This window comes from Ambystoma mexicanum, chromosome 5p (genome assembly GCF_040938575.1).
Source record: "Ambystoma mexicanum isolate Mex_15411 chromosome 5p, UKY_AmexF1_1, whole genome shotgun sequence".
In the NCBI taxonomy this organism is placed as follows: domain Eukaryota; kingdom Metazoa; phylum Chordata; class Amphibia; order Caudata; family Ambystomatidae; genus Ambystoma; species Ambystoma mexicanum.
In genome coordinates this window covers 424,597,565-424,623,108 of record NC_090930.1, presented here as the reverse complement: position 1 = coordinate 424,623,108, position 25,544 = coordinate 424,597,565, and the positions used below count along the sequence as shown (strand labels likewise).

Here is a 25,544-nt window from a genome sequence, read left to right as displayed (position 1 = left end):
GGACCCCAAGGGTAGAAAGCAAGAAAGAAATTGGTCCTCTTCCTCGTGGCAGTACTTGGCAGGATAGTGGGCCAAGTCAAAGAAGAGGTGAAACAAGAATTGCCTGTTGTAGGTGTGAAGCCTGATGGAAAGAAGACCAGGGGAAGGGAGTCATTCCCTCTGGTTGTGATGAATTGAGAGGAAGATACCAGGAGAAGGGAGTCATTCTCATGGTAGTCTGCAACGGCAGTAAAGCCCAAGTATGCCTGGGGAAGGGAGCCGATACCCCAGGCTATCTGAAAACCGGCATCAGGGGTATCTGGGGGGGTGGAGTAGACCTTTTCCTAACCCACCAAGAGGCAGTACCAGAGTGCTTGGGACTCCATCGGAGGTAGGGAGCCATTTCTCATGATAAAATGTGAAGTATTGTTTGGAACGCTATCGGGGGATGGGAGCTATTCTCTCCCCCCCTGACTATTTTGAACTGAATAGAACGGTTACAAACCAGGAACCTGAACCCAGGATAAGGGAGTTATTCTCCTGGGATTGGCCAGAATGATTCTACTTTAGTTCTAGTTTCTAGTGTGAGGGACAGATGCATTTTTTCTTGACCCAGGACGGTGCACATTTTTATCACCTTGGATCGTTCAGTTAAGGCAGGTAACTCCCTATCCACCTCCTAGAGATGGGGATGGATCTTTTTTTTTTTAACTGAATAAGTGTTTTCCCACAAATAAGCCACCTCTGTCAGCCTCCTTCTGCACTCTTTCAGTATAGAACTGAGATCCACAAAATCCTAAGCAAAGGAGGCACTGGCATTCTATTCATTACGGAAACATGGTTATCAGATTATTATAAAGTAATGGGACATTAAAGGATTTTAACTATTTTCAACTTGTCTAAGACAACCAAATAGGTAAAAGAGGAGAAAAGAGGGCCGCAACACAATTCCTGAATGAAAAGCACTCCTCATCCATCTTCTCCTCCTAAACCGTCAAGCCAACCCTTTCCTTCATGCTGATAAACAGACAACCACACTGCAATCGAACCTTTGTAGGAAACCTATTTGCCAAAGTAGCTAGCCTTGTGGTGGAACACAAGCACCTAATTAATATTTAAGCTCCTACGTGGGCGAGTTCCACCTTAAATGGTTAAGGAAGTGATCAATTCTGCTGGCCATACACTCAATGCAATTTTCTATGATGTGCTAGCGACTACAGCACCTCCCATGCATGCTTTGTGGAGCAACCAACTTCTGGTCCTTTTTGTTCTCAATTTTCCAACTTGCTAGTACTTATAAAGCACACTCGACAGAAGAAAACAAAGTCTGGGAAAACCTGGAAATGTGGTGGACACAAAACAAAATCCTGAGAAACGGACCTCACTCCTAAAAAGAAAATATAAATTTGCAGCAGAATTTAATTTCTGGACATCGTACATCACTGAAATGTATCAAACTGTCAGAAATTTAAAGCAGCTGGATGGTTTACCCCTCACCTAAGAACCGTGAAGAAACCCAGCTGCAAGACAATGCAGCCTATACAATAAAGATTCAACCCTACAAGGTGGCAGTTTCTGATGGCCAAAAAAGTCACTGCACCGATTACATCAGAGCAGCAACCAAACCTGCATAAAATGTTTAAATTAATCAACAAAAAGAGACCTTAAATCATGCAACAAATCCACCCCCTTCCAGGAACTGTGATACACATCACCAACCACTTTCAAAATAAAGTGAAAAACATCCAAAAAGCCATACACGCAGCACAGACTAATGGAACTAATTAAATCTTAACCAGCTACCCAATTACAATCTAAAAGTTAGACCAATTCAACCCAATCACAGAAGTGCATTAAAAAAGTATTTTTTACTAAAAGTAAGCATTCATGCTCCTGTCACCTCACCCCCTACTGTTCTGTCCAAGGATATCTATGTTGCCAAAGAAAACCCACTGCTATTTGTGCAAACTGCCAAACTGTGGAAACGAATTGTGCCATGATCCTTCAATACTGTATGCATTACACAACTCCTCAAATATACCACTGGCGACCCAGATGATGCAACAAACTTTTACTCAACCCAATTGCTAGAAAGCTTTTTGTTCAGCCAACTCCTTCAACACGTAGAGTCAATGATATTTTTAAATCATGCACAAGTAAGATTCAGACCAATAAAAGGAATATTTGACACTTATCTATGCAGACCTGACCTTTTTAAATCGATGTAGACACATCTGTCCCTTGGCTCTCATTCATCGTTATCTCAGCTTTTGACAGTCAATCTAATCTGGAGACTGTTGTATTGTGTAGTCCAACTTCTTCCAAAGGATGAAGTGTTTCCTCGCGGATTGAACCAAAATTTCCTTGCTTCCCCTTTTCAGTTGTAATCCTGCAAGGATTCAGCCAATCGCTCCTCCTTTTAACATTAAATGGCCCCACTTATTAGACTTGTCTGTACAACTATGCAGACGATACACAAATGATCTTCAAAATGGTTAGCAACAATGAGACAAGCTCTGCTTACTGCAGGCTAGCACATAGATGTCTACAAATAACCTAAAACAAACCCGGCCAAAAAAATAGAAACCGTGTTTCTCACCCAGTGTGTTACTGGAGACATCACTCCCTTGACAGCGGGAATTGAAGCCTGCCCAACAATTTTGGCATTCTTACAGACCAAGGCTTCGCCATGGAACCACAAATCAACAGCACCCTTTCCATCATATTTGGCACTGGTTTGACCAAGAACTGACTACAATATACCGCTCCATGGTGGAATATCTCACAAAGAAACCTTAACGCATGCATGCAGAACAAACTCGACGGGATGCATAACTCCAACACTAAGACCTCCCCTCCCCACTGGCATCTGTTAAAAAAAAAATCATAAATTCTGCTCAAAACCCTCTGTATGGCCCACAGTGTGTTTTGGTGGTTGGGCACTATTCACCCATGCAAAGAATCCAATAATGACCAAGAAGGAGGTGAAGATCTAGCAATGGTGTATAGCTAGAGACCACGTGGTAGAAAAAGAGTGACTCTGAGGATCACCTTTCTCCAAAATGATGGCCAAACTCTGGAACACTGTCAAAGGAAATCCGCTCAATCCAGGAACACCTTTTAAATTTGGGAAAATGCTGAAGATTCACTTCCCAATGCTTAATCAACTAAATAACCACCCAGCAATGGGAAAGCAACTCTATTCTTATGGTAACCAAAAACCAGTATCAAGAACAGGAGAGCAACGCACATCTTGGATCTTCGACTACATTTCAAGAGAATGTTATGCCTGCTACCACCATCGTCACTCTGTACTTGAGTGCCAATAGAACTCTCCCTCCTGGTTGCCCAGTGCATCCCAAATTTTAACACATTTGTCACCTTCTCTTTGAGCTACCTCAAATGTAAAGCTTGCTCAATTGCCACACCATACATAGCCAGCTTCCAACTGGTGCTTGGGGGTGCATAGAATCAATGGGCAAAGATCTTGCATCTCCTCTTTACTTCGGCATCTGCTAAACCTACCCACTAACCACTCTGACTTCGGTGTACAAACTCAACACATGCAAACCAACAAATCCACGCCTACACGACTTCTTGTCCCTCTAACCAGATGGCAAAATGGAACGCTAATTCTACAACCAACTTCCTTACCACAGATCCCAGACAATTAATCCTAGCACGATGGGTCCAAAAGGTCTGCTTTCTAGACATTCTTACACAACACCTAGAAAACTCAAATGCACGCAGACCTCAAGGTACTTCCTTTTGGCAAGCATGCTGGTAAGTTAGCTCATTGGGTTTAGCTCTTGCTGCTGTTATCTGTATGTGATCTGCAGGTTGGAATCCTGGTGAGGTCAATTCGGCCTTGCATCCTTCCGAGGTGTTCCAACTTAGGTTGGGTGATATTGTATGTAAATATCCTGTATGTGAAGCACTTTTGCAAAAGCGCTATATAAATAGCACACGATCAACATAAGTGCACCGCAATTTATTTATTTTTACATTTATAAAGCGCACTAAGCTGTAGGCATGAAGACGCTGCACATATAGACAGTTACTATGCAATCTTGCACTTTGACTTGCATCCGACCAACCAAACATGAACCACTCTTTCAGAGCTGCCAGAGTGCTCGGAGACCATGCAAATGACACCTGTTTGCGGTATAAATCCTAATGATCCACTCAAGATCCTTGGTACACTCTTAAATCTGCTTCAACAAAAGTATCATCAGAAAACAAGAAAAAACATGGTAAATTCTGCAGCGCATCCAACCTCTTCCCTGCTCAAGGAGCTCCTCCTTTATGCAGATGACTGATCACCACTCCCAAGGCCAACTGCTACCAAAATGGCTATGGCCAACAATGAAAGCGGCCCCCTCTTCAACGCCATCAAGCATTGCATCAACCTGCTGCCAGACCCACTTCTACCGCACTCCATAATAAAGCCACTATCAACATGATCTGCCAGGACAAAGATGCCAATGTCACAAATTCCATCTCAGAAAAACACCACTACCTGGACAACTTTCAAGACTCCTTCCATGGAAGACTTCACTGCCACCCTACCTTCCCTCAAGTGTATATTGTCCTCCCCGCCTCCGTACTCCTACAGCTCCCTCAAGGCACTGTTGACAGGAAAATTCCTCTTCCTTCTCAAACAACGGTCACGGACGACCACAGGAACTACCACTCCGTTACCCCCCTTCCCTTTGAAGGTAAGATCCCTAAGAAATCGGTAGCCATGTAAGTCTTCCAGCATATCAGAGCAAACAGCCTTCTTCAGTTCTACCATCTGGCTTCAAATGCAGCAAGGAAATGGTTACCATCAAGGTGATCAATGCCCCCAACATCCTTGATGAATGGCCATTCTTGCCTCCTCATTCTTCTCAACCTTTCGGCAGCAATCTATACTAAACTACAAAACACTCACTGACAATCTACATCACTGCATGGGGAGCAGTGAGCGTGCTCAGATGGTTCAAAGCATACCTTGCTAACTGCCACCAATTCGTCCTAATGCATTTTGCCAGATCACCAATTATACATATCATCTTTGGCTTCCTGCAAGGATCTTTTCTCTCCCTTGTGATCTTTAAACTTTACATGGAACTGCTTTGAATCCTCCTGGCCCCACACACCATCCACATCTGCCAATATGCAGCCGATTGAGCCCCTCAAAGAACAAATTCCTACTTCTGACCAACAACACTGAAATCCAGACCTAGCCCTCTACTATGAACCTCTAGCTTCACACTGCATCTGGCAACCAGTGCAATGTCACAAGTGGCAAGGAAAACACAAACTGTTACCAACTTTCCCTCCTATGAAAAATCAAGCCCTTCATGCCAGAAAATCGCTTCGGATCTGCTATCCAAGCGATGGTCCTTTCCCACCTGGATGGTGGCAGAAGACCTTCTGGCGATTACCCTGGCACCCCTGAGATGTGTTGTAAATGCTGCAGCATGACTCCTCAAAGTAGGTTAGTCCAACCAATATCAAACTGCATTGGCTCCAGATGGAAGCACATTAATCTGCATCATCTGCAAGTGTCGCATTCAAGTCCACAAGCTACCTCGCTGAGAAACTCTGCATCTCCAGAGGCCTATGATCAACCATAAATATGCACATGTGCAGACTTTACCTTCACCAGTTCTTGAAGGAAAGAACCAGAGACTGGCCTTCTCTGTATACAAACCCAGCCTCTGGAAGCTCCACCCAGTCCACACCAAACTCAATCACTTGCTTCTACATTTCAGGAAGGAGCTCCTAACCCGCCTCTTCTAGGAATGGTTCTTCCCCAACACCTAGGTCCACATATACCCTCCACTCACCACCTGAGACTGGGTGATTGGCTCACCAGTTTTTCTCCCGTGGTTGCTTGTAGACCCCTTACTGCCAAATTTCCCACCCTGCTCCTTTGCAGACCTAGCTTCGGGAAGCAGATGCACTCAATAACTATCCTAATAATGATGTAATCGCCAGGGGGGTTGCATTAAGGATTTCACTAGCCGGAGCTAAAAGCAACTCCTAGGTATCCAGTAAGCAGAAACTACTTCTGGGAACCAGGAGCTGTTAAAGTAGCTGGCTGCACATTTGACTCCCACATGACATAAACTGTTTGCCATTTATGACACATTATGCTTTGGGTCTTCTGGATTTGTCCTAATACCCTTTTATACAAATTCCTAAATGCACAAAGGTAACGTTAATGTTTGTATGACACAAGTTGGCCTGAGGAGCCAAATGTAGCTCCTGAAAGCTGTTGGTGTCAGTATTACCAGGCTTTCTTTTAGGCTATAACCAGGCCTATTAATCTGACCTATTGACCTAGTCCAGTAGTGTATCTAAACACATCTGCCTGGTCTTGCCGAAATGTAGGGTTCTTAAGATTTAATTCACACATTTCTGTATTGGGTTATTTTCTTGTATATTTATGGAAATTTGAACAGTGCTTTGCAATGGGGCTTTGTACAAAAGGCATATTGACTGATTGTACAACCCCATTGCTGGGTGACTTGCATAACTTTGTACATTCACGGTAAAGTAGTTAGTACGTTAAAGCAGCTGATAGGAAATGGATTGCACAAGAGTAACAAACTACATCTTAAGTATTTGCAGGTCTGTGCAGATAACATAATACACTGATGGTAGTGATTATTTGGGGGCAGGGTTAATAGCACTATAATATTCTCTTGTGTCATCAACCATGTCATGGTTCTCATTCTTTTAATCTTGTTTAAAATCATGTCATTCTCACTCATCATTGTGTCCTGAATGTTTCCTACCTTCCCGGTCACAGCCAGTACTAAACTGATTATGTCCTTCTACATCAATATGTCTGTGATCTTGTGATCTTTTGATCTTTAGGTGCTTGTGTTCCACTAGAAGGCTAGCTACTTTGGCAACGGTCCGTTCCTCCTCCTCCTCCTCCTCCTCCTCCTCCTCCTCCTCCTCCTCCTCCTCCTCCTCCTCCTCCTCCTCAGCAGCAGCAGGAGGAGGAGGAGAGGGTTGGTTTGATATAAGAGCGGATGGATGAGGAGGGCTTTCATTCGGGAATAGTTTGTTTGCAGCGGGCACCTGTTTGTGCACTTGGGCTCATTTAGTTCTTAACAGTACAGCAGGAACACGTGTATTTATAAATATTCAGTTTCAGCCAGTAGCTGTTGATAATTCTGCCATTTGGCCACATGCCTCAGTTCATTTTTAATTTGTTTAACGCCCGTTATAAATATTGTAATTTGTGCCATTTTCTTTTAGAAAGTACAGGTAGTAAAGCAAAAACATTCATTTTTACATACATTCCAGCTGTTTTCATCTGCACTGGTGTCCTCGCATTCCGACAGTGATGATCTTGCTGGATTTTCTGTTGAAGATGTTCAGAAGGAATTAAAAAGAGGCAGCAAACTGGTAAGTTTGTATTCCCGGTTGATGTCTTGTTTGTTTCCATCTTTGTAAAAGTTACAAATGACCATGTTTGGGACAGTGGCAGTCTTCATGGTGGCTTTTATTCAGTTCTGGGTAGCTCTCTAACAATATTTCAGTATTTTTTGTGGTAGCATCAGAGAAACACAAACTGTGCTCTTTCTAATATCAATAGATGCTGCATGGCTAAGTCACTGGGATAGGTGACCTGTCTAACTGTTTATGGTTTAAAGCATACTAGTAATTCCAGTGCTGCCTTTATGTTGTGCCTCCTTTGTGTTCTGATCATATGATATGGGCTTAAAACAAGGTTTAAAAGAAAAGCGACATGTTGGGTCAGTTAAGCCGGTCCTTTATTTTATTCTAGTTATTTCCTTAGAAAAGGCTGCCATGTGTTTTGCATATTTTCTTGAGCCTTTAGGCCAAAGTGCAGGATTTTCCATTCTTTGAAGATCAGGTTTAGAGTGCTTGTTATGTTGTGGCAATTATTTAGTGGGTTGTCCTGCTTGCTCAGTCTACTGCTAATTTGGGAATGTTAATTTAAAAAAAAAATCATAAAATTTGAACATTACACAAAGGTGTCACAATGTATACCAATGACATTGGACTTCCCCTTGAATGCATCAAGGGATAGTTGTTAGATTTATGTATACAAAGTTACAACAGCACCTCTATAAAGGTGTTCTATAACTACATAGAGAGAACATGTTTATCATTTTCCTAACTTTTGACCTTGTCCATGCTACCTTTGTAACAAATCATGTCCAAACGCACATGCTGTATGGGGAACATTCAAGGACATTGACCTGTCAAAAATAATGTACAAAATGCAGTGTTTTCCATATCCCTTGCCCGTACCTGGAACCGGTGCACCCCGTATCTTTATTGAAATCGAAAATTAAATCAGCCAAACTTTATATTTTATTTAAATCCCAAATGTGCACTTATAATTCAGACCCATCTAGTATGTCTGAATGAAAAGTATGAAAAGTGTGTGCGCAGATAATGCGCGCGCACACCATCACACCAACAACTAAGCATGCATGACCTAAAAGCTATGCAGAGACATTGATACGGCAACACACACCCCTCCCCCCTGCCCCCACCCCCTCCCACACCCCCACACCAGGGATTTCTACAGACTGGTCACATGGGATACAGGATAAGAATGTAGGGACAGAAGGATGCACACACAATGTGGAATTCTGTTCTGCAGATATTGTCATGGATATGTAATTCCACACACAAATATGGAAGTCGCAAGCGCAAATGCACACATACAGCATCTGTAACCTGTACAACTGTGACTTCTATACGGACTACACCACAACCTGCCCGCACCTATGATTATCTGTGTACACTGGTGAAGATCCAGGATGCAAAGTGCAAACGCGGATGACATCAAGTTAGCACACTCCTGCACTCAAACACGCCCCAATTGTAAGAACCCTACTTCACCATTCAATCTGACATCGTGGCCTCTATGGATATGCAAATTTAATCAACTGGAACAGAGTAGAGGTAAGTTGTGCATGCCCACTACTCTATGTGCATGCATACAGATAAACGCACACCTCGACCTGCCCCTCAACGTAGCCAAACCATGCAATTCAGACCCCCTATCCATACCAGCCATCTGCCCCCTCACCCATGACCACCCGCCCATGTACCCCTAACTCATTTGTCTACCCACTCGCCCCTCATATGCATCCCCACATGTGCTCAAAACTTCACTCATCTGCTCACCCACACCTGTATACATGTGCTCATGTGTGCACACACACATACACATCTCATAACCGTTTAACTATTATATATTAATTTTCACTAACAACTTTTTGTAATGTTCCTTGCAGATGATTGGTAATGTATGGCCTCCCTTACCACCATCACCTTCTCCTCGACCACCTGTGAAGGACTCCTCTCACGCACCGTCCGAGGATGCATTGCTTTATTGTTTAGGTGCAAGCACAAGTCAAGCAGAAGGAGACAAAATCGAGGAAAGGACACTTGAACCACGCCACAAAACGATAAGCAAAACAACCTTATCAGACTCCCGAACCCCTGAAACTTCCACAGGACAAAGGACCATACCAACAAGACAGAAACCTAGGAGGTGTGCTCAATTGACAAACACTCGTTCGTGGGTGTGGGACTTTTTTGACGTTCCGCAAAGACAAGATGTAAAAAGTGCTACAACAGTGACGTGTCTAATTTGTTTACTGCCTATTAAAAGGGGCAATCCTAATAAATGCGCTCTTGGGACAAGTTCTATGATTAGCCACTTGAAAATACGACATCCTGCTTCATACGCTACACACCTACAAAACAAAAAACTATTATAAACCAACGCCACCCCAGAGACAGACGAACAAAATCCCACCTAGATTTACAAACACCAGCATCATACTCCGAACACTATCTCCACCCCAGCAACAAACTTAAACTAGCGCCATTTCTCGTAAATGGACAGAAAACAATCTGGACGCAGACCTGGACTGCTGTTGGGTGACTTTTCAACCCTCCCTACACGGACCCATCAATTGGAGGATGCATACATAAATTGTGGCCTAGTATGTTTGACCTGCAAGAAATGTATTTTCGTCCATGAAGGCTATCTTGAGAGAAAAGGAAGGCATCCCTACCAATCCACAAACCTGGACAGTAATTGTTTACCTTTTTGTCAAATAAAGTTTTTGCAAACCGTATCACTGTCTCAAACATTTTTGTGAAATACAAATAATTGCTCCTAAAATACCTAAAAATGTACAGTATCCAATATGCCCCTGATCCACCATCAAATGCTCAGCAGCAGTTTTTGGAAATCGTACCCCAGGTCACACTTCAACACACTCAATTTTTTGAATTGTTTTATTTTTTTTATCTTTTAAACTTTTTTTAGGTAGCTATAAAAATAAATTCTACAAATGTTAGGCATTGCTGCCTTTACATACTCTTAACAAATGATGTCCCTTCCACATAGCCTACAAATGACTTATTTTAATATTAATTGGTTTACTTCAATGCTTTGTAAATTGAGACTTGTAAAGCTGTAGTGCAAGATAATCAGGCTTTTAGTGGGCGGAGGCTTGCTGGGATTGTGTCCCAGAAGTCTACAAAAAACGCTCTTGAGCATGGGCGTAGGGAGCCCAGACAGCACCCTGTTTTCAATAAGCACCCATTGTGATTCCTCCTGTGGACTCATTTGCTTCAGGAGACTTGCTCTAGTTGTGATTCAGCGCTCCATTTTAAAAGCTATGCACAGAGAAAGAAATGCATTTGAGGAAGTTTGAAGTTTTCTTCTGCTCAATTAAGGTAGCCCAAACCTCACTAAAGCGAGCTGAGTACATACGTTTTGCAGACTTCACACTGTTGGGGTGAGTGTTGTGACAGATGAAATGAGCACTCATTTTAGTATGAATTGTGTGCTCTGAAGGGTTTTATGTTTGATGCTTGAATCACTATTTTAGACCTAGCTGTCAATTGTAAAATACTATAGTTAAAGTTCCCAAAATGTTTTTACTGTATGCAAAGCAGACCAGAATCCATATTGGTGCTATTCCTCCCGCTTAGCATTGGTGATTTATTTACTGAATGGCGTGATTTACTCACTGATGGAATTGTTAATATACTGAGCCAAATGGTGTTTTACATACAGTATGCTGACTGGATGAAAACACCATCACATGAGACTATGGAGAGTTACCCAAGTACATTTTTCTAGGTTCTTGTTGAAGTATTTATTGGGGCAGGCAGACCCTGTTTAGTCCACGCCTATTGGACCGAACCAGCCCCCACCCCTTTGATTTTCTATCCCACTTTAAGCACTGGAATTCATTTTTAATTTGTTGTGGGATAGCGTTTGCATTAGGGAAGTAGTTGGATTGGAATTAATTTTTGCACCTTAGGTTGGGCTCCCAATATTGTTCGACTTTCTCTTTTTATAGGTGGTATCCTTCTGTGACAAAGCTCCAGCTAGTGACTCCAACAAACACAGAAAACAGACAATCTAAAATGGCAAACCAAGTTTATATCACCTGAATTTCCCTGATCATGTTGGCAGAACTGAGACCCCCAGTTGAGGGAAACGCCTTACAAAAATCTGCATCTTTTTTACAATCCGGGCTCAAGATGAGGGGTAAAGGGAACAGCAAGATCTATAAAGGAGTGAGTAGTCATCTGGAGTAGGATTTTTCCGTAAGCCCTATGAGGGCTTCAGATGATTCACCAATAGTGTTGCGCAGGGTTTCCACCAAGTTATTACTGTATCCAACACAGGTAATGTAGACTGGTGGCTTCTGTCTTAGAAGGCGAGAGGGTTGGTATCGAAGTAGAGCTTGCATACAAAGCAATGTCCGCAAAGTATACATACGGAAATGTATAAATTCTTGCAGTAAAATAATTTCTAAAATTAGATAAGTACTAGGATAACAGATGTATGAAAAAACTAACGTGTCTCAGTTTTAAAGGTAATAAACATTCTGAATTCTTTTTTTAAATAATACTTTAAAATGATACTTGGAAAGTGTTACAAATCTATTTTAAAGCAAACTCCTTTTTAAAAAATCTTACCTCAGACCCACAAAAAAAAATCATGAAGCACAATTTCAGATGTCAGTAAAATTGTGTACTTTTAGTACCATTTTACATGATTCAGATAGCTTGTCCAAGTCTGAAGGTAGCTTCTGGTTGTGATCAAAAGTATGGTTAAAATGTCCGATTTCAGAGGAGTGTGACAAATCTCAGGATTCCACCACTTCTACACGGAAGGTGGGGTGCCTTCCCCTGTGAGGCTAGGGAGGTGAGCCCGCTATGCAATACCCTCTGTAGAGGCAGGTGGGACCTCACCGGGAGAGGACCCCTAACCCCCTCTGCGGGCAAGACTCCTGTTCTTATGGGGAACTCCATAACCCATCTCCAAACACAACTACTGAAGAAAGCCATTAAAAACAAATCGGATTGTGTTATTGTCATTCAAATACCAAAATGGTTCCTGTGAAGGAAGAAAACCAGTGGAAGAATAAAGATCACAAGTCAAACAGAAAGGAAGGACTTCAAGGTTGCACTGGAGAAGTCCCAAGATAATGTAATAAGAAAGAGGAAGGGAGGGCACTCGCACAAGTTTCAGACTGACTTGCTGAAGTACACAGAAGGAAACTTGAACGTGCAGCTGTGGGTGCCTGGCAATGAAGAGAAGAGCAGCAGAACACTGAGGGTACACAAGGCGTCCCTACCTTGAACGAGGAATAAGTTGTGGCATAACCATGATCGAGCTGTGGTGGACTAGTCTGTCCATAAACTACACAAACGCCACTTTCACGGAGAAAGAGCAGAGCGAAGGAAGAAGAGCCCATATCGGAAACCACAGAGAAGCCGAAGAGCCAACCTGACAAGTGACCACGAGGGTCCCAGCCTGCTGTGCAACTCGGTGACTGGGAAAGACCCAGAAGGGGAACCGAAGATAACTGGACCATTCCTACTCGTCCCAGTCAAGCTAGAGTATAAAGAATAAATAGTGAGTGAGAATTGTTACTGTCCTGGGATATTATTTGTTCCAGTCAAAGTGTGGCCATTGAATAAAAATAAACCTTTACGTCTGAATGTAAAGAACGGGGAGCAAAGGGATAAGACAAGAGTGTAAGAAAGAGAGCAAGAGTAGTCAACGAGAAAGGATACTTTAAAACCAAAGATCTTGTGCCAGAACTGTGGGACTTGATAAATGTAGTTGCCAAGAACACTTACAGATCTGTTATTGAACGGAAAGTGGTGAAGAATCGGCTCACAGGAGAAGGGAGGGATTCTCCTCTGCTTTGTGTTCTATTAGTGGTAGGGTCAGAGTAGGGTAGTTTTGGACAGTGGACTGATCCTGATTTGGACCTGCACGGAACACCCTTAGTATAGGGAGGGTTAGGAGTTTTCACTTAATTTAATGCATCAAAATTGAGATGGAAGATCCGTGCCCATCTTATGACCCACCACAGGAGCTACAGAGGAGGTAACATTAGATTCTACTAGTCTTTGCAGATCTATCAGAAAAATGCCATACCTAGGTTTGGGTTTATAGAGTTGGAGGCAAACACTGTTGTAGTGTCTGTCTGGGTGGCAGAAAGGGAGCTGTCGTACTGCACAGGGAGCGCTGCAGAAGAGGTACATCAACAGATTAGTGGTCAGAAGCCCCTCCTTGGAAATTAACTAAGCCGATGGATGCTGAAGCCCATAAGTCTCTGATGCAGTGGTCAAATCTGGTGTTAGGTTTTGGTTCGTCGTCGTATGTCCTTAATGGAACAAATCATTCCTTGATTTGTCTCTGACGGAGCCAAGCTAGCAGTCTGCCCGGTTTGTCACCTTCGTGCAGCTTTTCAGTGTACTTTGCATACCCTTAATCTGCCTCTTTCCCAACTAGCAATGTACTTTTGCCTTAATGCTGTTATATCTTGGATCGTGACTTCTAAGTTTATGCTTTTCTGTTCTGCCTCTTCCAGGTCCGCTTCCGCCTTGGATAGTTCCTGTTATTTCTTTCTGTACGTCACCCATTTTGCATATTGCTTCTCATCTAATTAGTCTCAAAAGCCACCCATAGGGTACTGGCTGTAGGTGCACTGCCAGTATTAGTTTCAAAGTAACATTTAGTCCCCTCCCTCACATGTTCCCTGAAAATTGCATCCTGTAGTGATTCACTTCTCAATTTCCACCTTGGGATCAATGTCTGTGTGCAACGATTTGCCATGTGAGAAGTGGGGCATGGTCAGACGGAACGCAAGCCCTTTTAATCTACTTCAACAAATTCACCCACACGTTGGCCCTGTGAATACATAGTCTGGTCGAGTGTGTACTCTGTGTGGGGCGGAATAATGCAAGTAGCCTTGGATGTCGGACAACTGAAAGGATTCCAAAAGAGTAACCAGTACTTTGGCAGGTGGGGCTGGCTTCATTTGTTGTCCGACCTATCTAGGGTGGGGTTGAGTGTACACATAACTTCACTGCCCAGGTGCAGGGGCAGCCTCTGTAGGGACCAAGTTGAGAATATAACGAACAAAAGGTGGTGGTGGCGGCATCATGATTAGGGGCATATGTATTACTTATGCATGTTTCTGTTCTATATGAAAACCATGCACAAGGGCCATCCTTCCTTCATCCGTATTGACTTGAGTATCTTAAAAGGCACTGATGGTGCCATCCATATTAAGACACCTTTGGCATATGCCGAATATGTAGAGCCCATCATGTGTCCGCCCCATTTTCTGATCAGTGCTTTTTGCTCGTCTACTGGGACGTGTTTCTTGCAATAGCACAATCTAAACATTATGCCTGCGCAGGTATGTCGGCACTCTTTCTTTTGATGTAACTGTTGAGGCCGCCCACATTTCAGGTTACTATTTTCCGGCTTCCTGCCATGGCATGCAGAGTTTGGGGGTCTTCCAGACCACTGCAATAGCCAAATCGGGGATACTATACCAGTTATGTTCTGCTTGGACGCACGGAGCTATATCATGCGATGTTGACGCCTCCTTTAAATGCGCTACATTGACAACACAATCTAGAGTCAGCTCAGACATTTTTAAAGGCAGCACAAACTCCCTCTTCTCCCCCACCACCTAACAATCGCCCTGCTACACGCAGCATTCTCGGGCATATCCGCTCCTCGCATATAACCCACCAAGCACTATAGTTCAATATGTCGGTGTGCATCAGATAGATACCGTCAAACTGGTATTGTGGGTTACAATTCAAACTGGGGTTGCAGTAGCTTCACAGATGTGGGTAGCTCCTGAAGTACTCGTTCCTCCAGTGTTCTCCCCCTACATGAAAACCCCTTGTCGCTCCATAATGCAGTGTTCAAGAAAGGACCTCGACGGGACCCTTGATCGCAGTTTCAACATTTAGACCGTCACAGAAAGTCCCAGCAGGTTGCTTTGTTTTTATTGTCATGGGTTGCGCTTAAGGGGCACCGTCTATTTAAGCAGCGTCTTCCATTGTCCACTTCACCTTTTAGTCGTGTTATTCTGCCATCAGAGCTCCCTTTACCATGTCCATCCATGTATGTGCTTCCTCCGGACTGTCAAAAAAAGAGACCGGCCATTATGCAGGACCTTGAGACGAGTAGGATAAACGAGCATATTTTTCAGTCCGACCTGCCGGAGTCATTCCTTTGTGAGACCGAACTGAGCTCTGCGCCTTTGTACCTGCATCATGTAATCCGGTTATATAGCCAGCGTCGCAGATGCTCTTTGAATTCCACCTCTCGCACGCCAGGATCTTCTCTCTATCTTTATAGTAGATGATTTTAGCAATTATTAGTCTGTGGGGCGCTCCAGGCGGGGGCTTCTTGTTCACGGATCTATGTGCATGTTCAAATGTGAAGCCCTGCAGGAGTTCCCCAGGGCCCACCTCTTGCAAGAGCATGGTCTGAACATATTTTGTGTCCTCTGTCCCCTCCAGGAGGCCCAATGTTCTCATGTTACGCCTGGCTCTGCCTTCTGCGTCCTCTGCTCTATTTTCCAGCACTTTCACCTTCTGTTTGTTCTTTGACTTCTACTTGCATATTTTGAATATTTGTTTAGCTATCACTCACTTGTGCCTCAATCTTCCCAGTCCTACCGGCTAGGGCACGGACATCTTGATAAAGTAGGCCCACAGCTATCATGACTGCATCAATTTTAGACTCCAGGGATTGCCTGCAAGGCCGCAATAGCCGACGAGATCTGCTGCTTGCTTCCATTCTGTTTTTTCTGATGACTCCGGTAATGGCACAGTTTTGCCACCCCGCCAGGGGCATCAGCTTACTCTCTTGACCGCAGGCATAGGCCTCCATTGTGGTCTTTGACCTTCACCCGTCCAGAATGGCCAGCCATACACCCAGTGAGTTCACCAGGCTGTAGACCGGAGCTTACCCCTCTACCGTTGTCGAGCCTTCCAAGAGACGGGGTCCACACCTTTCCTTCTGTAAATATGTGGGGATCTGTGCAAGCGTAGCCCTCTGCAGTCCTTCCCAACCCTGTGTTTACACTCACTGTTTCGTTTTCTGTTCCCGCTTGCTTTATGTTGCCAGCTTCAGTGTCTGTCAAACTGCTGGGTCTTGGGCACTCTTCACCCCTGCTGCAATTGCTTTCCTTTATCGTCTTCGGCGCATTGCCCGCCGACTGGGGACAGGGAATAGTTCTGCTCGCTTTCACCAACTCAGAGTTTTTAACCTGGCGCTATTATTTCAGAATTACTCCTATTTCCCGTCCCCTTTCCTCCATGCTTATGGGACATTCTGTCCTTTGGGACGGGACCGGAGCACTTTTGTTAAAAAGCATTAAAAGTTTGATTTTTCTCCTTTTTACACTGGGCCACCACACGTGGCCATAACCACACCCTCCTGAGCTCAGCCTGCGCATCGCCCTTCAGTACGTCTCTCCGCACGGTCAGGGTAGGACACACTAGCATCATTGGGAATATTTTCTTTTTATTCCCTTTTGTCCTTCCTTCCTGCTCAGGCTACATGGTCATCTTGTCCTCAGTCTATGACGGAGCGTCTGGGATTCATGTCCTGTTCATTCTGTGAACGTCGTTTTGCGAGGGCAGATCCCCACTCTTTGCCTGGAGTGTTTAGGCCCGGAACACCGTTGGTACTCTTGCTTCTATTGCCACTCCCTTTCCGTCCAGGCACTCCAGCGGCTTGTCAGGTGGGAGGAGGTATTTCAACGCGCTCTTTGACGAAAGAAAGAAATGCTTGGTGAGTTCTTTCCTTTTTATTTTTTTTTTAGGGCACCCCGGTCTGGGGACCCCTTTCCGGGATATCCCTGAGGTGTCCTGCAAGGGGCCTAATAGGCACACCAGAGTTTCCTCTCAGGGTCCCCTCAGCGGGCCTGCCAAAACTGGATCATCTTCCGAGGTTCCCCGTTTGGGGGCTAAAGTTGGGCCCAGTTCTTCTGTGGCTCTGGGTACCAGGGTTTGCTCTGAGGTTTCAGTATCTGGAACTTCCTGCACCTAGTCTTGGCTCGCGCTTCCCCTCGTGGGGGCTAAACATACCAGGCTTTAACCCAAGGTTCCCCTTCTTGGGGCTAAATCTAACACCGGCAGAATTGAGGGACCCTCTTCGAAAAGACCTGACTGTGAGGTACATCCCTCAGCCATTCCATGTGCGGGGCCGTGGTGATACCAGTTCTGTCGAGGGGGCAAAGGCGGTCACGCACCACAGGCCTACCAGTACCAGCTCTGCCAAGGTTCCTCTGCTTGAGACTAATTCTGGGGCAGTACCTAAGGTATCCAGTAAACACCCTAGATCTGCCAGTACCTGCTCTGCTGAGGTTCTTTGCTTCAAGGCTAAAATGGCACATAAGGTCCCTAACTCCCCTGAGGAGACTATTGCCTCACTTTCTCCTGTGACGCAGTTCGATTCAGGCATTGACAAAATGGTTGCCCAACCTCTGCTGCCCACGGTGGCCATTTTGACTACCTCTTACACCAACATTCACTAAGGCTGGTGCTGGGGGGGGGGCTCCTTTTGGGGCAGAGCAGCCATTTCCACACTATGCGGATAATAAGAACCCGTTCCACCCTCCAATGGATTGGCATGCTCCGACACCGTTGCCTCATACAGTCTTGCTACCTCGTGCATCTGCACCCTTGATCTAAGTGGACCCAATTGGTGGAGGTCCATCCTGGCAACCATCCTCATTGCATTCATGGGGGTATGCCCCTTCCAAGCGGCCTCTGCCCACTCCAGCGACAATGCATTTTTGGGGAAATTTCAGACACTGATTCATTCTGATCCCATGAAGGCGTACTTTAAGGATCTGTTTAGGGACATTTATCCTAGGCCTCCTGTTCTGCCTTCTGCTCCGGCAGATAACGGTGGTGCCTCCTCTGCCTCCACCTCTGCTTGTTGGACCTCCACCACTTCCTCCTCTGCCTCAACTTTCTCCGGTAGAGAAAACACTGAGGGCGTGGCCTAACACCTTAGGACCTGAGGCAGTAAGTGTAGCCGATCAGTCCTCTGCTCCTCCTTCACTGGATGACGATTAGGCTGACCAGGACAGCGATGAGCTGCCCCGCTCTATTAGAGCATTCCAAGACCGGGTGCTGGACATGATGGCACTGCTCGACATTCCAGTACCCGAGGGCCCTAAATATTACAACCATGATGAATGGAATGACATTGAAATTCTCAAAGATCATTCGCACAGAACTACACGGTGCCTTAATGACCGAATACCCGAGAACGCATGCTGCACCCAACTGAATTACCGTTCGAATAGAACCCCGCAGTTTTCTGGACAATCTCAAATTCAGAAGACTGGTCATTTATTGCCAATAAATGCACCAGAGACTGGCTCGTACTCATTAACACTCAAAACAGTAACAGACCAACTGCTACGTGAACTGAACGATAAAAGTGAGCCACTTAAAACCAAAATCACTGCTGACATTTAAATGGCCCAACTCAGTATCTTGGAGGCAACACTGAAAGAGTTCAAAGACGACAACCTAAATAGAAAGATTGTTAAACTCAGACCTTTTAGCCTTCACACATGTGAAAGTATATTCCTACGTGGGCAAGGAGTATTTCACCGAAGAGGCCAAACAGGCCAGACGTAACGCTGCCCAACTACGATTTCAGAACCTCTAAAGGGGTGGCCCCAATAGATCTTGGAACAGTTCAAGTAGCAACTCTAGCAATAGTAACTGGCATAATAGACGAGTACAGTCAGCGGCACAAATCAAGGTAACCCTCCTGTGGTTCCTTTTTTTTTTTTTTTAGGCCAGCGTGACAGAGAATCTCGATGGCAGAACCACCCACAATCAACAGTGGTCACACGGAGCTGAGTACAAGGAGCAATACCATTGCTCCTCCCTCACTGATCGTTAATCATTCGAATCATACCCTGACCAACCCGTACAAGAGATCTTAGAAAAAGGTCTATCATTCATCCTGACCCCTCTGTATGACCCCTTCCAGACACGGGTCGAATGCACGCAACTCATACGGAAAATCAGACTGAAGCAATATTTTGCCGTCCAGACCTATGAAGACCAAGCTGTCATGGGCCTACGCCCCCATCAGTCCTTTCCTCCGCACTGCTCCAACACTGCTGAGTCAGTCACGTCCGAGCAAGCACTTCTCAAGAAGATCAATGAATTTTAAACCACTGTTCCATTCATCCATAACTGCACCAAACCCCAACTATTGGCTTTGACCGATCTAGCCAACAACACAGCCATTGCGATAAAACCAGCTGACAAAGGTGGTGCCATTGTCATCATGGACACTGCCAATTACATCACTATGGTCAATACCCTTCTGAGTGACAATAATAGCTACCACATCTTACTCACAGATCATACAGTCTCTGCACGCTCTTATAGCTCCTATTTTTGACGCGGCTGAGGGATACATCAGTGCCTGCGAGGCATCTTTCTTGTCTCCGGTTCATCCCTGGGTCCTAGCCATGTATGCCTTACCCAAGATCCAGAAAGGCATTGTCCCCCCACCAGGGTGCCTGATCGTCTCTGGCATAAGCTCTGTTTTGCAACCACTGTCAGTTTGACTTCTTCATCAAGGATCAGATTCCTAAAATGGACAGCTATATAAGACTCCACCAACATGCTAATCTTACTAGACTCGCTCCAATACAATCCAGAAGACGAATGACTTGTGACAATTGATAGTCGCTGTACACCGAATACCCCATCAAGAGACATTAGACATGCTTAATAGCCTTTTACACTCTGGTATTGACCTAGGGGAAGTACCACCCAGCTTCAACTTACAACTCGCAGAAATTGCCCTGACCAGAAACTTTTTTGTTTGAAGATACATTTTATCAACAGATCTCAGGAACGGCAATGGGGGCCACCTTTGCCCCCAGCCTATATGTTGATCAATTTTAACACATCACATCTACTCCGACGCCAACCCCTACCTTGCCCAACTGATCACTTGGCGCTGCTATATAGATGACATTTTTGTAATTTTTCAAAGGGTTGGACGAGGAACTAGTCTCCTTCCACGCCTGGTTGAACTCACTGAATCCGCGTTTGAAATTCACACTAGACAAAGACAAATACTACAGGACCCATTTCCTCGACCTATCCATTTCGGGCAAAAATGGGGGGCCTTGCCTCAGGTGCCTATAAAAAATCCACAGATAGGAATTCCCTGCTCTGCTACTCAAGCTACCATCACAAAGCTTTAAAAGATAACCTTCCTTTCAGACAGTTTTTACGGTACCGGAGGCTATGCACACAGACATCGGTCTACAATGCACAACCCAAACTACTTGTGAACCAACTAGTTGAAAGAGGCTACGCGATGAGCATCATCAAGGAGACATGCAAAAGAGCTAGGAACATCCCCAGGTTAGTCACCTTACAAAAACCCTACATGCTTTACAGCAGTCTTTAGCTACTCAACCCTCCTGAATAAAATAAAAAGGGAGGTGAAGAGACTATGGCCTATTTTGAACACAGGCACTACCAGCATACCTGTCCCGTGCTTTACACTTAAAAGGCGGCCTAATTTGAACAAGCTAGTGAAAACTCTGGCACACACCATGCTCGGAGGCAACCCCAGCCAACACACTCAATGGAACCCCCTCCTGCCAAAGGACATGCAACATGTGGCAAATATTCTGTGTGCCCAGACCTCCAGGACAACAGATAGACCTAGGTTGGAACACCCCCTGGAGACAGAATACCTTTACCAATTGCAACACTAAGGGTGTGATCTATATGATCACATGTCCATGCAATTTGAAGTACATAGGCATGACCACCAGGCAAGCTCGTACACGCATGATTGAGCATAGATCATGCATAAGAACCAACAAGTTGACTGCTCCCTTAGTGCCCCATCTTTCGGCAGAAGGACACACTGTGACCAATTTAAATGGACCATTCTAGAGAAGGTCATACCGCCCAAAAGGGGGCAATTTCCACAACTTTCTGTTCAGGCGTGAACAGATGTGGATCTTCAGACTTGAAACCTGTTCCCAAGGCCTCAACGAGAACATTCAATGGCATGAATTAGTGGTGCTGGCATACGGTTTTCTCCACCACAAACAGATCCATGTCTAGAGACCCTCACCCAGCCCCCTGCCTGGGGGCACGCCGATGGACTGACACTGTTTTTCTAGAGGTGGCGCTCCCCTAGCATCATCTGCCACGTTTGAACATCCTGCCCACAGCACCTCCCTCCCTAGACTGCTCACCCAGTCTTCATTCCCACAGTGCTTGTTGTTTAACCTCAACTCTTCCGCTACTAACAACTGTGATGGTTTTGCCCCCTAAGCAGTTCCAACCCCCCCCCCCCCCCTCTTCTCCCCCACCTGGTTGCTTACACAGTGGCACCTCTTGGCACACGTGTCCCCTTGACTACCAGGACGCGCTCAGTTACTACCAGCAGGATCAGGCGTTCCCCCAGATGCTGGGAGGCGTCACCATAGATGCCAGTGTGACCACGCTCTACTCTTGTTTCTTAAGGCAATCGGGGACTTTTTCCGGCTTTAAGCGCATCAAGCTGTACACCGGCATATAAGGTACTGTTCGCTGAGCCTGCCGGGCAAGGCCTATGGATTGTTCCATAACCCCTCCTAGCTGGTTCACTTATACTGCATTTTGCCTTTTCCAGCTATCTGATGCCACACCGCTAGACACAAGTGATGCTCCATCAGTCTCCCCGGAGTCCACCGGGAGGTACATTTTCAGTTTTTTGTTAGTCTGCTCAGCATGCTCCTGCTGCAGTGTGTAGCCACTCTAACACACAAGGTTTTCACACTGCAACTCATGCTTGACTGGTCTTTGCCCTTGTGCACTAGTCCCTGTAGCATATGGGGACACGGGCTCCCATCCCACACTCCCCTAACCTCCCCTCCCCCCTCCTTTGATGGTGAGACCCACACCTCACAGGTGATCAGGCACCCCACCAGTCCTGCAACCATGTTAAGCACTTATGGCTTTACTTCGCTCCTTTTAGATGCAGGAAGACCACCACTGCCCAGTAGATGGCCAGGCCAGAGGTTTCTAACCTCTTTCCCTTTCTCCCTACAGGAGGCGCATGTACTTTAGTGATGCCTCCAGTGCAACAATGCTGGATCAGTATTTTTTGTCTTAAATCATGGTCCTGAAGATGATGGGTCATTACCCCAACGCCATCGAAACCGGTCGACCCTTGTGGTCATGGGGGCTCTCATGACCTGTTCTGATATCTCAGACCACATCAGAGAGATACTGTTTTGTTAAACTATTGTCTGCACACTCGCATGTATGGAGTGAGATGCTTTTATAAGAGCCATTTTAGCTTTTTAGCTTTGTTCTTTGCGAATGGGCATTCCATCTGAACTTCTTGCATTCCAGTTACTGAGACCTATGGCCATACTTAAAGTTGATGCTCAGTTAGGAATACAACTAGTTGACCTGTTTTCAGGTTGCCACCACCTAGATTGGGCGGCGACAGAATCTAATGGACAGTTCTTTCTTCTGCTGCAACAGCCATTTAGAAATGCTCTGAATATTTGATACTTTGTTGTGAACCAGATACATGCCACCAGTATAGAAGGCTAGGGACATCTCTCTCAACTATCACTCTTAGATAGGCGTTACACCACGCGCCACCTAGGGCGAGGCACCCCCGACAGGGACAGGGTGTTCTTCCCCAGGGCGATTCTCTGGTAGCCGGGCGGCCTTCCCTTCAAGTCTGTATCCGTATTTTCTAATTTGCTTTTTTGAATCGCCTTCCTCCTATAAAACTGTTGTATTTTGTGCTACCACATTGTATCCTGTTAACGGTAGAATAGGGCAACGGTTTACCCTTGTCCCCTAGCTTCCACAAGCTTACCCTGTTTGTTTGAATACCTGAGGCCCCTACTCCACAAGAGGGGGTGCTTTCTGGAGCCTTCATTCTGAGGCCTCAGGAGCGCACCGGCCTGTTCCTCCAGAAGGGTGTTTTGGCTGAGGCATGTAAAGTCTGGGGAAAACCTCATTCTGGGGCAGCATCTCAACAAGAGGATTGACGCTCGCTACAAGCTTCATACTTCTGAATACATACCTTTTGTCTACTTGTCCGCTCCCTTTGACGGTGGTGGCAGCAGCCACCCTCCAGTCCAAGCCGGCCTCTACATCCTCCAGTGCAGCAGCCCAAATCCTCTCCAAGAAGGACAAGCTTCTTGACCCCATTGGGAAGAAATGCTTTTCCTGTTCGGCTCTCAAGCTTTGTCAGGCTAACACAGAGCTTATCCTGGCAGCGGCCAATGTCAAGCTATGGAGGGAGCTATCCGACTTCCATGAATGTATTCCTGTAGATAGGTTTGAGGACTTCAAAGCCGGTTTGTCGGTTGCCAGAGTACTGGCACAGGGTCTGCTGGAGGCTGCGGCACATCACGTAGACACCTCAGCTCGAGGCCTCCTGGTCGGTGTCTACATCTCCCGCCAAGCGTGGCTCCATGCTACAAAGTTCTCAAAGGAAGGGCAGGACAAGGTGCTTAATCTCCCTTTTGATAAGGAATTGTTCCACTCCTCCACAGATGAGGAACTAACAAAGACCAAGGCAAGGACTCAAACAGCCAAGTCTTTATCGGTCCTCCCGAAAACTCCAGCTAAGGCTCCTTATACACAGATCAGGGTCCCAAACTCAGTTTTTCTCTGGATTTGGGGGTTTTCAGGATCGCTGTGCGCGCCAATCTGATACTCCAGCTGGCGGGCCCGCCGTAAACGGCGCCGTGGTAATTGAACGGCAACTATTGATTATATATACATGTCAACTCAACTGCATAACTCATTACGAAAATTCAAATCATACCAACCCTGAAAACTGATCATAATATGGTGACAATTTATGGTATAGATTTGTCCCATCAAAATAAGAAACAACCAGTAATACAGCTTGAAGTTAACAATAAACTATCAAGACTAAGAATAAGTCAAACCCAAGCAAATTCATTACCTAGGCTTTTTCGTAGTTCCAATCTAGATGATAAATTTGAATCATGAATGGCTCCTTTTGGCCTTCCAGAAGGCAAAGTCTCTTCCAGGACCAAATTTGCGTAAACATCATTATAAACCTGAATTAGCTGAAAAAAAGAAAAGCCTACGGAAAACAATACGGTTACTGAAGAAGTCTGATAACGCTGAAAATAAGCAAAAGATAAAAAAAGTTAAACCAGCATATTCAAATTTGAAAAAATCTCATAATGACGATGCTACAAACTATATTGGCAACGTTCAAAAATCGGAATTTGAGAGATCTTTGAAATCTTTTAAATAATTCCCAATACCAGCAGCTTCTCGTTTCAAATGTATCAGAAGCCAATTGGATTAGACGTTTCTCCACTTTATATAGACAACGAGCTTCGGACGTCAGCCATCGGAATTCCCAACAAAAATGGAACCTACAATGGGGAAATCGAGACATTTTGGAAATGATTCTCAAACTGAAAGTTTCACGTGCTCTGGGCTCTGATGGCGGGTACAACGCAACCTGAGGCCTGGGCAAATATGATGGGTCAACTGCTCACACTGATAAACAAACTAAATCAGATCCCGTTGTCATGGAGGAAAGCCACCCTATTACAAATCTTCAAACAGGGTAGCCGAGACGACCCAGCCAACTATCGTCCCATTGCTCTACTTGACCCTTTAGACAAATTATTTGCCACATTTCTCCTTAAATTGAAGGAATGGGCCAACCGATTTGCGATCAGACGGATTTTACTGCTAATGTAGGCACTAATACCAACTTCTTGAATTGGAACTTAGTTGAACATGAATCCCTAATGACAGTCTACTGTATATGCAATATTCGACCTTAACATGGCATTTGATTCCATAAACAGACAAAAATTATGGAACACACTAACAGCGTGGAATTGCCCGTCAGAGATAATTGAACCAATTAAACTGCTGTACTCAAATACGTCAATTACCATCAGACTATCATAAAATGGACTGACGACCTTGTCGATTAAAACATGGAATCGATTGAAACAGGGTTGCCCGCTTGCAGCAACCCTGTACTGTCTATTTACAGCGGAAAATGTACTCCGTCCCGATACCAGTGTTAATATAGGCATATGACCTCCTCATGGACAAAACAATATCTGGTCTAAAAGTGAGTTTGCGGAAAATTGAAGAATATATGGATCTTAATGGCTTACGAATTA

At 45.0% G+C, this 25,544-nt stretch overlaps 1 protein-coding gene across 2 annotated transcripts in view; it reads left to right on the top strand.

Annotated features, from left to right (window-relative positions):
• Nucleotides 1-25,544, top strand: part of PHF6 (PHD finger protein 6) — a 518,975-nt gene that overhangs the window by 153,626 nt on the left and 339,805 nt on the right. For both annotated transcript variants that reach the window (XM_069612825.1, XM_069612826.1), the window contains exon 3: nucleotides 7,288-7,389. In XM_069612825.1, the coding sequence (XP_069468926.1) occupies nucleotides 7,288-7,389 (102 nt within the window). The remainder of the gene's footprint in view (nucleotides 1-7,287; nucleotides 7,390-25,544) is intronic.